The 14,886-nt window shown below is 39.7% G+C and overlaps 1 protein-coding gene across 11 annotated transcripts in view; it reads left to right on the top strand.

Annotated features, from left to right (window-relative positions):
- The window catches only part of ANKRD44 (ankyrin repeat domain 44), a 343,429-nt gene that overhangs the window by 185,659 nt on the left and 142,884 nt on the right, over nt 1–14,886 (top strand). For all 11 annotated transcript variants that reach the window (XM_045480606.1, XM_045480614.1, XM_045480610.1 and 8 more), the window contains exons 5-9: nt 1,283–1,483; nt 1,806–1,893; nt 4,308–4,450; nt 5,525–5,737; nt 14,045–14,123. In XM_045480606.1, coding sequence (XP_045336562.1) covers nt 1,283–1,483; nt 1,806–1,893; nt 4,308–4,450; nt 5,525–5,737; nt 14,045–14,123 — 724 coding nt within the window. The remainder of the gene's footprint in view (nt 1–1,282; nt 1,484–1,805; nt 1,894–4,307; nt 4,451–5,524; nt 5,738–14,044; nt 14,124–14,886) is intronic.

Raw genomic sequence — 14,886 nt, 5'->3', positions numbered from 1 at the left:
CTTGGTCTATGAAGGGTGGCAGGAGCATGGTACCTTTCATTGCGTTTCATTGGGTTATTGATGCCACATTGACAAGATGTTCATAAAGGCATCCCACTCATTGGCTCTAGGGTTGTCTCTAGAAGTAAAGAGAAGCAGTCAACAGTCATTCCCATCTTGAGAGAAGCTATATCATTTTCTTGCTGTAACAGAAGAGTGTCCTAAATCTTAGCTGTATAACAAAATCCCCAGATGGCTTTACAGAAATTCTGAGGCCAGTTAGAATCTCTGGTGTGGGACCAGCCATCTGTATTTTTAAGAGTTCCCCAGGTGATTCCATTGCACAGCCAAGGTTGAGGTTTCAAGAGTCTAATAAGTGGATTAGATCAATAGAAGGAAAATTAAAAGTGTAAGTCTCAATAAAGGTGAAGGAACTCAACAGTAGAAAAAAAGTTACCTCACCATAACATGGAAAAAAGTTGGGAAAAGATGGAACAATTTTGTAGCTTCAAGTTGAGGTAGTAATAGACATCTTCCCTTGATTGCTATGGATCACACAGTGAAGGTTAAGATGTTGGCAGAGAAAACCAAAGATTTATGAATTGATCCAAGAATGTCTGAAGGACTTTGAGGTCCTTGGCTTTGGATGATGGAGGCTTATGGACAAACACTTCCAACTTTACATTCTCTTTGGGGGCTTTTTGACCTATGGATATGTTTACCGTAGCATGCATACCTACGCATGAGTGCTCACATTTAACCTAAGGCTGCTTATACCTCATTAAGAAACCTTACGTTTAGGGGCGCCTGGGTGGCTCAGTCGGTTGAGCGGCCGACTTAGGCTCAGGTCATGATCTCGCGGTCTGTGAGTTCGAGTCCTGTGTCAGGCTCTGTGCTGACCGCTCAGAGCCTGGAGCCTGTTTCAGATTCTGTGTCTCCCTCTCTCTCTGACCGTCCCCCGTTCATGCTCTGTCTCTCTCTGTCTCAAAAATAAATAAACATTAAAAAAAATTTTTTTAAAAAGAAACCTTACGTTTAGAAGGTTTATTTGGTTTTGAAGATGTGCCAAGACTCCTGGTCTAGCAAATAAAGATAAAGTGGATCTGTTTTCATCTGTGCCAGTCTTTTGATCTTTATCATATATTACCTAGCTTTTCTTAGAAGACTATACATCATGAGCCAGCCTCTGAGGGCATGGAGCCTTCCCTTCCTGTAGTTCTGGGGTCTGGTAAAGCGTCTTCTATTCAACAAGTATTGACTGAGCATTTGTCAGTGACCCCTGCAAACTCCGCTTTGGTTGCAGGAAGCAGTACAAGTATTGATTAAGCACTCGGCTGACGTCAATGCGAGGGACAAGAACTGGCAGACCCCCCTCCACGTGGCAGCTGCCAATAAGGCTGTCAAGTGTGCAGAAGTGATCATTCCCCTGCTGAGCAGCGTCAACGTCTCCGATCGAGGGGGGCGCACAGCCTTGCACCATGCTGCCCTGAATGGCCATGTGGAGGTGAGTGTCCTCATCACTGGGAGCAAGAATTCTTACTACAGACTTCCTTAGCCCCAGGTGGGACCTAATCTTAGTGCTGAGGGTTTTAGAGAGTGTGATGCTTACATCTGTACACCAAACCTTAGGCAACCATAGCAATTTTTAAATTCACAGCCAGTGGGTTAAAAAAGTAGCCATCACCTCAGTCTTTTCCTCTGACACACATGCCTCACGGTTGTCTGTGACATCATCTTCATACTTTGTGTGAACTCCAGGTTTCTGACCCGCCTTGAGATTTGATGTTAATTTGACTCAGAGTATCTGCGTGTTGGTTTTCTTCCAGATGGTCAACTTACTCTTGGCCAAAGGAGCAAACATCAACGCATTTGACAAAAAGGACCGGCGTGCTCTGCACTGGGCAGCATATATGGGTAAGGATTCCATGAATGGAAGGCAAAGTGCAGATACCTGTACCTAAAGAAGCCACAGCCCTGCCATTAACCATGTAGGCCTTCTCTTGGGCAGGCCTGACTTCTTTCCAAGGTTGGAATTCACCCGAGTTAAGATTTGGTCCATTTTACTGGCATGCATAGAGCACTCTAGTTACACAGTTGCTTTCTCAGAGATTCATTTACCCCACAGAGAGGAAGAGGGATGAATCATGGCCCAGACCTCATTGAATGGGTTTCAGTCGGGACTGGAGAGTGGTGTGAATTGAGCTTCTTTTGAGCTTGTCATGGCAGCAAAATGAAGTGTTCAAAAAGAAAGAGGGCTGGCTAGCAAAGCAAGGACATACATTCCATTTGTCCTTTTATTTATAAATATTTTTGAAATAAACAAAAAGGAAGGAAGGGCAGCCCCCTGGCTGTTATGGAGGTTGAAGTGACGAGAGTAACCATGGAGTATCCTGCTTCTGTACCACCGCGAGGCTGGGGCTTGCCACTCCTGCTTCTGCCAGCTCGCTGGGGAGAGATGAAGGGAGCCGTGACATTTCCGTGTTTTTCCTTTTCACTTCTGTTGGCACGAATACCACTCACAAATGACAGACCTCGTGGAATTTATTCTCAGTGTAGACTTGTGGGAAATGAAGAGCTAAGATCCTTCCTTTGTGTTTCTAACTGGAGAACGTCCTGCAATTTGAAAAGCTGATAGGATTCTGTCAGCCCCAAGTTATAAACAACCCGAATGCCCATCCACAGGAGATTGTGTTGGTGAATTATAAAGATAAGCACAATGGGACACTATCCTGTAACTATAGTGATGATGTCATTAGTATTTATTAACATACAAAGATTCTGTGATATGTTAAGTAAAAACAGATCAATACACAGTATGGGTATTATGATCCTCATTTTTGTAAAAAAAAAAAAAATCCATGCAATCTAAACTATCTATTCGGCTGTCTATCCAGTATACACTAAAATGTCTGTTCAGTGTTACACACTGAAATGTTGGCTGATCATCTCAAGGGATTGGCAATTATGGATGATTTTGGTTTCCTTTTAACACCGTTTTGCCTTTTCCGAAATCTTTTTAGTAGGCATACAGGCCTTTTATTATCATAAAAATAATAACATTAATTGTGGGGAGAAAAAAGAGTGGATTGGGTAGGGATGAAATAAATTATGTGGCTGTAGATGAGTCTGCATGGACATTTGCGCTTAAAACATCAGAATCTTAAGATCTTACAAGTATTATCATTTTTTTTTTTAAAGACAGCAGGGACTTTTGTGCCAGTTGAAGCAGATTGGATGTCTGCATGGTACCTGCAGGACTGGAGTCAAGAGGACATTTGCCAGACTGGTGTTTGTGTAGAGCACACACTAGACTAGTGTGAGATGGGACTCAAAGAACCTGGGGTTTCAAGTTTGTTCTTTGCTAACATATAGTTAAAACATTCGTGTAGAATTGCTTTCAGCATTTGTATGGAATTGCTTTTTGTGTGTCATCAGGATACAAATAGGAAAAAAAATATATAGATGACCATCTTTAGGGAATAAAGGACAAAACCAGGACAAAAGATAACACCACTTAAGCTTAAGATAGCACCACTAGTAATTGAAAGTAATTTTTCCATATACAAGTCTTGGGGGAAAAGAGTCAAATTTTAATACAACAAGCCATGGCCAAATGCTCTCTCTGTGTCTCATACACACACACACACACACGCACACACACACACACACACACACTTTTCTCTCCCTCCCCCCCCCCCCCATACACCCGTCCCTCCATCTCTCTTTCTCACACATATGCACACACAATCCCACATGCATCTTAGACCCTTGGAGTTAGTACTTACCTTCTACCCTTCAATTATGAACCATGTTTAGAACAATGACCCAAAGCATCAAATAATCTCCAGTCACAATATAAAGGCCAAACACATTTATCATACTATTTATATAGTGAGATAAGGTATAAAGGAAAATATTCTAGAAAATATGTCAACAGGAGTTGAAACTAGAAGGGTTTCTATTTAGCCAGTAATTCACAAGAATACTTTTAAGTTGAACCATATGAATTGCCGCTTCTGTGATCCACAACTATGGTCAAGCAGCAGCAATATAATTTAACAATAATCTGGAGTTATTCCGATTGATTTTTTTTCTTCCATTAGTTTTTCCAAACCAAATTGTCATTGTTGGACTTTTCAGTGAGGAATGGCAATTGCTTTCAAAAGCATTGCTTTTATTTTAACATATTTTAGGTTGTGGTACTAACATATTTAGCAGGATTTGCAATATTGGTGACAGTAGAAGCTAACAGTGATGATTTAGGTGGAATAAATCGTCAAATTATCCTAAAAAGGTTCACCATGTCTTCTGTTGTTTTGTTTGTAAAGGCCACCTGGACGTTGTGGCATTGCTCATTAACCACGGCGCAGAAGTGACTTGTAAGGATAAGAAGGGTTATACCCCCCTGCACGCTGCAGCCTCCAACGGACAGATCAACGTTGTCAAACATCTCCTGAATCTAGGGGTGGAGGTGAGCTATGTTTAATGCATCAACCCATGGTGTATTTGTGGGTTTTCTGTTGTTCTGAAATTGAATCCTGTTTGATTTTTAATTCCAGAGGGTAAAAAAAAAAACAACCCACCTTCTTTTCTAGCGTCCTGTCTTTTTGAGTTTACAGGGGCAATCGATGAAGGGCAATGGGGGCATATAGCAAGTAATGAAAAACCAGAAACAGGCTAACTTTCTGTATCAACATAGAGAATTATAAACATATATGTTGCCTGTAGTACATATTATTAACCTGTTGTTTTTTAAATAGGCTACGGTTCTTCATCCCACATTCAGAATTCAGCCTTCTAAGTTGTGGTGTACATGCAGAAATAAAGGAGTGAGTGACAGGGACAAACAGCAGAAATGTCCAATGCTGAGCTGGAGAAGTCATCCCCATCCCAGCCTCCCTCAACTAGCAGAACAGGGGCAGTGTGGGGCTTTGGAACATCCCTGTCCCTGGAGGAAAGGAAAACCAAGTTGCAATGCTGAGACTGAGATAGTGAAACCCAGCAGTGCAGCAGTTCTGGGACAGCAGGAGAGAGCCCTGAGCTAAACCCCTAAGACAGCTCTTGGCTCTGCAGCTGGGATGTGGCTGTGGGAGGTGTCGGACGGCAGAGCCAAACCAAGTGGCTTCTGAGCCCAACTCCTAGTTTAGAATCTGCAGCACCTCCCTGCCTATCTCCCAACCCTTCGCTTCCCGTTCTCTGTTGAGTTTTGGCTCTTTTCTTCCCTGATTCAGTTCTCCTCTGCCATTTTGAGGCAGTTTTGCCTCTCACTCTTTATCCCTTCCCTTGCTGAAAAATCTCTCCCCACGACTTAAAACCACCAACTCTTCCTCCCAGTTCACTTTTTGTCACATTCACTTTTTGCTGTCTTTATCTTGGGATGACAGGCATTCCCAGGATGACCACACCGGGACAAAAGAAAGCTCTGAATAATTATGTTGGCAGATGGAAGTTTACTTCCCTTAGTGTAGCCATTAGGCTTTCTTGTGGAAAATGCAATAAAGTGGCTCTGGTGATTTTACCCATCCTGTGTTGGACTCATTTGCAGATTGATGAAATCAACATCTATGGAAACACGGCCCTTCACCTGGCCTGCTACAACGGGCAGGATGCTGTAGTTAATGAGCTGACTGACTACGGTGCTAACGTGAACCAGCCCAACAACAGCGGGTTCACCCCTTTGCATTTCGCTGCTGCCTCCACACACGGTGCTTTGTGTCTTGAACTATTGGTAAACAACGGGGCGGATGTTAACATCCAGGTACGACATTCTCAGTCTCTCTCTGGGCTAAATACCTTTGCGTTGAGCCTCGGTGTGAGCAAAATCAACTGTTGTAAATTATGCCCTGTTTTAGTAAACAACAGCCTTGCCCTGTGTGGGTGTGTTACAGAAACTTAGCTGTGTTGTTACCACAGAAATGGTAGGACCAGCTGGAAGACACTGAGGCTGTAGCCACATGCTTTTGGTAGCTTAGTGAATGTTCTAGAGCAAATACTGGTCTCAGGGATGTTGACTTGGCTTGGTTTCTAACACTGAGGTGAATGTTGAGCTAACATGGCAGAACTGCTTGAGAATCAAAAGGAAAGCCTAAGCCAATGATCTCAGGTCTGCTCCTAACCCTGGCATGGCCCTCCAAAAAGTTTCTCAGGCACTGTCCAATAGTAAACCCTAGATAGTGGCTTTAGTAATGTAACATTGACCTGGACCTGATAGTCTTTATTCAGCACACTTACTGAAGATCATCTCGTGCCCTCTGTTTAGTTCGGAAGGAGTACTCCAAGATGAGATATGAGCTCTGCCTTCAAGGAATTTACAGTACGGTAAGGAGATAGTGTGCTCAAGTGTTCGTGAGGCAAGAGAGGAATGTGCTGAGTGGCACGAGACAATAATAGAGTGCTGCAAACTGTAAGAAGCAGTGCTTATTTCTTGAGGATCAAAAATGGAGCCTGCTTTTGAGCTGAGACTCAGAAGATTGATATCAGTTGATATGAGGAGGGATAGAGAGAATCTGAGAGAGAGCACTCCAGGTAAAGAGAACCACATGAAAGGGTTTGGGAATTCTGGATAGGAAAAGCTCTGGGCAGACTCTAGGTTAGTAGTTAGCTCACTATAACAGGTAACGAAGAGGAACTTATGCGTGCAGCCCTCACCATCCAGGTTACATCATTTGAATGCATTTAGCTTGTAGCAGAATATCCTAACCTGTACCAAGTGACCTTGAACTCATCCTCAGCTTCCCTTATCCCAAGCACACAGGAATCTTAAAGCAAGGTCCCAATGTGTTCTGCCTCTGCTTTTGAAAAATTACCATTTCTGAAATTTAATTTTAAGAATATTGGATCAATCTGGTTTATTTTTTTAAGATTTATTTACTTACTTAAGTAATCTCTCTACCCAACTTGCAGTTCAAACTCACAACCCCAAGATCAAGTGTCATATGCTCTACCAACTGAGCCGGCCAGGTGCCCATGGATCAATCTATTTTAATGACCTTTCCCATTCACTATTAAAATCTTTTTACTTTTTTTGTTACAATTTTTAATAGTGAGGAACTATGAGACGAATTTTCAGAATGGTGATTTATTGTGCTTGAATGAAATGTATGAAAGAAAGTACCCAGGAGCAAGCTGAGATGTGACCTGACAAATGAAAGGGCTTATCAACTAGCTGAGGAGTTTGGGCTTCTATAAGCTGTGGGGACCAATACTCATTATAGAGGTCATGTGATCTAAACTGACAATTAGAAATAGTAATCTGGCCACAGAACACCAGAGAAAAAATTGTATATATGACTACATAAAATTTTTAAATGTTTATATGGCAAAACAAAACAAACCCCCAAAAAACAAAACAAAACAAAACAAAACAAAACAAAACAAAACAACGCAGACATAAACTAAATTGAAAGAGGAACAACTCAAAAGAATTTTTTCTGCAATACACATGATAAACAAAATGTTAACACATTTAATATATAAAGAGCTCATAAAAATCAATAAGAAAAAGTCTGATCGGGTACCTGGGTGGCTCATTCGTTAAGCATCTGACTTTGGCTCAGGTCACGATCACACAGTTTGTGGTTTCGAGCCCCACATCAGGCTCTGTGCTGACAGCTCAGAGATTGGAGCCTGCTTCAGATTCTGTGTCTCCCTCTCTCTCTGCCCCTCCCCTGCTTACTCTCTCTCTCTCCAAAATGAATAAACATAAAAAAAAAAAAAAGTCTGAAAATCTTCTATACAATCTGGGCAAAGGCTGATCACAAGACTGATAATACAATATCCATTAAACCTATGAAAAATATTCAGTATCATTAGTAACTAGAAAAATGCAAACTAACACACAGGTATATTTGCCTTTAAGATTGGCAAATATGAAAAGAAAGGAAAAAAGTAAAAGAAAAAAAGATTGGCAAATGTGAACAAGACTTGTAATACCTAATGTTATCAGTGAAAAAATTAATATGCAGTAACTAAATATCTAATTTTTTAATTTAAAAAAGTATGTGTCTGTGTATGTGAATAAAAAGAGAAAAATATTTGGAATATATACCAATATCATATCACTGCAGAGAGGCAAAATTATGATTTGGGTTTTTAGTTTCTTTTTTATATACTTGTTTTAATCTTCTGATTGTGATACATGAGCATGTATTATTTTTATATCCAGGTGAGAAAAAACTATTTTCATTTTTATAAAAAGAAAATTCAGGTGTAGTGGACCTAGAGAGAGGACAATTAGAGAATAAATGAAAGTCAATAAAACTGGTCTAGATAAGAAGTAATGAGCCCAGGGGAGTTGGGACAACCAACAGAAGAGAGAGGCTTCGCAGAAAGAAAATCAATGAAATTTGGATGGATAGGAGATAGAGGAATTGAAGACAAATGTAAGAAATGAAATCTGGTTAAGAGATAATACAGAATAGTAGTTAAGTGTTCAGTTCTGAGGCTGGACTGCCTATATTCCAATCCTAGCCTTGACTTTCAGTAATTATGTAATCATAAACAACCTCTCTGTGTGTCCATTTATCTGTAAAGTTGGGGAAACAGTAGCATCTTCTTCATGGAACTGCTGTGAGGACCAAACAAGTTACCTCACATAAATTACTTAGAACATTGTCTTCCACAAGTCAAGCACTCAATAAACAATTATCGTTATTAAGGGGGATGTTAGGAGAAAGAGTAGGCTTAGGAGGTAAAACTGGTAAGTTTAGTTTTTGAGAAGGTGATTTTGAGCCTTTGGTACAGTCTGAGAAAACCAACAATGGAAAATGTGATCCTCCAGCATGGGAGAGCAGTAGAAAATAGAAGAAAAAAATTAGGCGGCCTCATTCACACAGAGGTGATCGATAGTGGAGGTTCAGAGAAAAGGTTGAGGCCACCCAAGGAGAGAGTGCATCACAGCATGAGGAGAGGAAGGATGAAGGATGCCAGTAACCCTTTGGTCTTAGAATCAGGAAGAGGAGGAAGAGCCAGAGAAAGGGATGAAAAAAGAAGAGTTGGAGAAGATAGAAAGGAAGTGGAGGGGAGTCTAATGTCTTCATGAAGGTGGAAAACAGGCAGAAATGAAGAAGAGAGTGTTGAGTGGAGTCAATGCAGGGTGCTAGGTGGGGGTAAGAGACGAAGGGGCATCAAAGAGACTGAGGACCTGTAACCCAAGGTGGGAAGAGTCATCATATGGCGTTGAAGTCACAGAGGACAGTGGTGAGAAGGCAGGAGGTTTACAGGTGGCCAAACTTCTTGTCCCCAAAACTTGTGACACTTGTATTGCCATACTGGTATCTGAAGGAAATCCTTGAATTCTCCAAAGAAAGGAAAATTATTGAAGTTAAATAAAATAGCTCGCTTCACCAACCTTCAGTTAATTAATTCAAAGAGCTGTCTGATGTTCTCTATTCCCTCTTCAAACCATGCCAACTGGTGCTCTCAGTGTACCTGAGAACAAGGCTAGCAGGCCACTTTCTGGCACACCTCCCTACTTCTCCCAGTTAACTATGCTGTCTCAGTTTATGGCAGCCTTCTCTCTCATAAAATGTGCCTGGAAAGCATGACCACTTAATTTAAAGAATTAATTTTTCCTGTATACTGCTAATCATCAATACAATATGGAAATACCTTTTTTTTTTTTTTTTTTAAATCTGAGACTTAGGTTTATGTAATAGCTGATCTGTGTAAGTGGGACTTTGGTTCAAATCTAGCCTTCTCCTTCAGTCTCCTTCAATCTACTCTGTTTACATCGGATTTCCTTCTCTTGAATCCTCCTTCATGATTCCGGATTCACTCTGGAGCCATAATCTGTCTCCCATTTCCGTAGAGTCATTCTGTCTGACTCTGGAGGTAGCTTTCTAATTGAAGTTGTTATCTCTGTGTACCACAGTGCTCCTTGGATTTTGAAAGTGTTTGTAGATTCCAAGACAATTTGTATTTGTTTAGATCTTCCAGAGTTTGACAGAAATAGCATATTGAAATGTGGCCAATACCCAGGCACATGTTCACGTTGTTTTCCTCTATCATTACAAAGTACTAAGAGTGATGTCTTCATGAGCAATTATGAGATGATGGAGAGGGGAAGGAGAACATGTGTCCTACACACATTTTACAATCCCTCATTTTGCTTCGATTGACCATGGCCCTACCTCTGACTTTGTAGTGTTGGTTTAATTATGATAAAATAATAAAGACACAATACTTTATACAATAATCCATTGAAGGTTCACTTGTATTGTGCAAATAGGAAGAGCCCGAGAAGATACAAAATAATTTTTCTTCTCCATTACACATTACATTGTAATTCTGTGGCATCTCAAAGCTCTTCTTGGAAGCATTCAAAATGTTAAAGAAGGCACTAAATACTTGGCTATTCCAAATACTACTCAGATAGATTCAGAAATTACCATTGCCAAGTTTCCTGCCTCCAGATGACTAGTATTCAGCCTGCCATGGTCTGAATTCTTTTCCATCCGTGGGCCCTTAGTCTTTTTAGCCCTCAGACACTGGAGCTGAAGCCCATCACACATCTATTGAAGTGAACCAGCTCCCTTCTGTATATGTACCAGGTCTGAATTATAGAATGAGTTGCACAGCAGAGGTTAAAGGTGAAATGGGACAGGCGAGAGAAAGAAAGCAGTGATAAGGACATGACGACTTTGGAGAGGATGTGAGGAAAAAAGAGAGAAATGGATGAGGACTAACCATGTACCATCTCTGGCTCTTAGAACCATTTAAAAAATTGGACTACGTACGGCTTTTTGCAAATTAGGGTTTTATATTACTCTTCCATTGAATTAGGAAGCCCTTTTGCGCTTCTGACACATTCCCCCTAACCCTTGCAGGCTGACCTTAATGTTATCTTCTAGATGCTCTGTTGCCTTCCAGTAGGACCATTGAGCTGTGTGACTCCAGGAGACATGTGTGCCACAGACAACACAATGCCTTCAAGTTCCTGGGTAGTAAGAATGTCTGGGTTTAGGGAGGGTTTGGGGGATGTTGGAGGATGAGGAAAGAAGGCATTCAAAGTGAAAGAAATGAAAGGATTTCTCAGGAGAATGGTGGTCAAGGAAATTGAGATACCCCATTTAGTGAAGGATATTTCATTCTGTCCTGGAAGAGTACTAGTGTTTATAAAATATTCTTTATCTTTATTAGTTTTTCTTCGTGAGCGTGGCTGAACCATGCCTACATCAATAGAAGGGCTTCTGGCTTAAATTAAAAAAATTCTCAAAATAACAGAATTTTCCAAGCACTAACTACAATGGGGAAATGAGTCTAGAAATAGGAAAGAGACTAGGAATTAAGAAAAAATCTTATAAAAGCAGAGATTTGAATAAATGGAAGAACTGAACATATCCTCTCTTTTGAGAATGCAAAGAATGTTTTATCCTTCTCTGAAGTTCTTAAAACAGCAGCAGTAACAACAAACACCCAGTGTGACAGATTTCTCAGGCAGATAATGAAACTCAGTAGGATCCCTAGTCTCAACCTGAGTATCCTGAGTTCTAACTTGTAAAGACTAAATAAAAAGTATTATCGATTGGACCTTCATTAGTTTCCAATGGCTTTTTGAAATAGCAAGTTCCCTTTACATCCATGCCATATAAGCATAATTGTTCCCAAATGGCTGCCATGATTCTCTCAATGCTTCCTGGCCCCACCTCCGGCCACCATATCCCTAAGGGGGAAAAATCAGCTAAGGACTGGGCTCAGTGGTTGATGAACCCAGGCAAAGATTGATCTGATATAGCTGTTGTTTGTATTTTATGAAAATTTGGTTGTCCTATTTATTTGTCCCCTTACCAAATGCACAACCACTCCATGGGAGAAAAGGGTGCAGTGTTTTCTGTCCCTGAAATGGAACCAGCATTGTCAATGGCAAGATACAGAAACCAGTTATTTCTGCTTTGGTTCTCTGGCTGCAGTTTAGGTAGTTAACAGCCTTTAAGCTATTTTCTAGACGCAGAAAAGTTCTTAGCTAAATATTTATAAAGATATTATCTAAACACTGAAATATTTATGGCTTTATATATATTTAACTAAATGCTAGTTAGTTATGTTTTCAATTAAATTTAAGAGACTATATTGGAGCAAAATTTAAAGAAATAGCACCACCTAGGGACAAGTTAATGTCAACTCTGCAATTTCTGCAATTGTATCCTTATTCTCTTGGTTGCTGATCCTTTTCCTCTAAAAATATCATTTCAGTAAAGCCTCAAGCTTACTTCCATCTTCCTTTCTTAATCTTTTCTGACTCAGCTTATAATCATATAAGGATACTATTTTTCTCCCATCTTCCTGTTGACTTTTCACTATAAAGATTATTTTTCAACTAATGCACTTACTGCTCTGATTAACTCTTTCCTTGGCACAGAGTGTGCATAACTCCTTTCTTACTTCCTAAGGGATGGACTTTTAGGATATAATAAAAATTCTTCTGTTAAACCCTTGTGGTTTTTATAAGCTATTCCAGCCCACAGTCTAAAGCCTTTTTATGGCTGCATAATATTCCTCTGTGTGTGTGTGTGTATGTGTGTGTGTGTGTGTGTGTGTGTGTGTGTGTGTGTGTGTGTTTATGTACCACATTTTCCTTATCCATTCATCTGTTGATGGACAATTATGTTGTCTCCATATCTTGGCTATTGTAAATAATGTTGTAGTAAAAGTAGGGGTGCATATATCTTTTTAAATTAGTGTTTTCACTTTCTTTAGGTAGATACCCCATAGTGGAATTACTAGATCATGTGGTATTTCTGTTTTTAAGTTTTTGAGGAACCTCCACACTGTTTTCCACAGTGGCTGCACCAATTTGCATTCCTACCAACAGTGCATTTTAAAGCACAGGTATATGGGTTTCATTTCAAAAATGAATTTGCATTTTTGACATCTCATATTTAACCTCAGACTTTGGAAAATGTTCCTCCTGAGACTTAGAAAAATAAAGTACATGTATTTCTTTCTCTTCTTTTTTTTTTTGTTAACAATACCTGAATGAAAGGATACATTCTGTCCTTTGGGGATACTTAATATTTTCTTTTTGGTATTATTATTTTCAGATAAATTCCTATAAATGGCTATTTCTTAATAAATATGTAAGACTTTGGTATTTGGCATAATAATGATCACCATATAGATTTTTGTACATTTTTCATGTTTTTGCTTAATCTCCGTCCAGGAGTTCTATCATTTATATCTTGAATAATAAAGACATGTGTAAATTCAGCACCTTTCCAGGTGATCATTAAAATGGCAATTTGTTAAACCATTGCATGTTGTAATCCTGTGATTTCTAATGAGTTAAATGAAGCATGCATTTCTGTTTTGGAACAATAAAAAGTTGTGCTATGGAATTCGAGTATAGGAAATGGTGGAGGGTTCCAAGTCTGTTTTGAGAGTTACAGTCATTTATAGCAGCATAGTCAACGTTAGGTCAAACAGGGCCAAGCCAGTTAACACATCATTTGTCTTTTCTCATGTACTTTTGACAAAAGTTGAAAAAAAAACCACCTTTGAGGAAACCATCTTCATCAGTAAATCACAGGAGAGGAAAAAAACATTTTGGATGATTGTTTCGGTTTGAAACAGGATAGTTTAAAAATTATCAGTGTAACTAGACATTTCACATTTCCTCTCTAAAATAATTTTCACTTCTTGGGGCGCCTGGGTGACTCAGTCCATTAACCATCTGCCTTCAGCTCAGGTCACGATCTCACAGTTTGTGAGTGCAAGCCCCACATTGGGCTGTACGTGCAGAGCCTACTTCAGATCCTCTGTCCCCTCCCTCCCTCTAGGTCCCTCCCCCACTTGTAGGCACGTGCTCACGCTCTCTCTCTCTCTCTCTCTCTCTCTCTCAAAATAAATAAAACTTTAAGAAAATAAATAAAATGCAATGTTATGCAGTCACTTGAGGCTTCATATATATTTTACCTTTTGCTTTCAAAATTATCATTGGCTTCTTATAATTTTTTATCATATTTAAAAAAAATTAAATTGGTTTTTTCAAGGCATTGGCAGTAGTATTCATAGGGATGTTTCAGATTGGTGTCACTGATCAACTGTTTCTCTCTCCCTCATTTTTTAGAGTAAAGATGGCAAAAGTCCACTGCACATGACAGCTGTCCATGGAAGGTTCACACGGTCACAAACTCTCATTCAGAATGGTAAGAGAGATTCTTCCGCAGTGTTGTTTTTTGAACAGTGTCCTGATCTGAGCTTGTCTGTCAGTTATCTGGACATGAAAGATGATGCTCTGTTTTAGATAATGGTCTATTTTATGAAGCTTAGATTTACACCGTCCTTTGATGCACTTTGCTAAAAGCTCTTTATCAGACATATCATCACCATCCAGCTTAGGAGCAAGAACATAAAGCCACTATTTCTCAGTTAATTCCCAGTCAGTCAAGGAACATATGAGTTTCAAAACTGGAAATGATGTCCTTGTATGGGCTCAAGGTCCTGCATTCTTCACTCAGAATCTAATACAAATAACTATCATACATTTTCTAGCAGCAAATCGTATTATTTTTAAGTTTTAGAATTCACCATAGTTTGCTAAGTTAAACCTCTTTAAGCTACTTGGACAAAGGTAGGAAAAATGAGATGACTCAGAGGAAAAGCAATTAAGTGCCTGATATAAAGGATGATAAAGTCACAGGCTTGATAGAAACCTTGGAAAGTCACGTAACCTAGTAATTTTCCAGGCTCACTTGGAAAGGTGTACTTGAACCACTGGGTTGTCTCTGTAGCCAAAGTACTAGGGAGTATCACTTCACATTATGGTTTATAATACTATTATGGGTTGTGGCCAGCATCTGTGAGTGGATTGACCTTGACCACAGTAGAACTACTGCTTTCTTAGCAAATCTTAGACACAATAAAAAAAATAAAAAAAAACAGGTTTAGTGCAAAATTTATGCTGACATT

The sequence above is a fragment of the Leopardus geoffroyi genome, chromosome C1 (genome assembly GCF_018350155.1).
Source record: "Leopardus geoffroyi isolate Oge1 chromosome C1, O.geoffroyi_Oge1_pat1.0, whole genome shotgun sequence".
NCBI classification, from domain to species: Eukaryota; Metazoa; Chordata; class Mammalia; order Carnivora; family Felidae; genus Leopardus; species Leopardus geoffroyi.
Note: the sequence above shows the minus strand (reverse complement) of the source record. Positions and strands in the feature narration are given on the sequence as shown.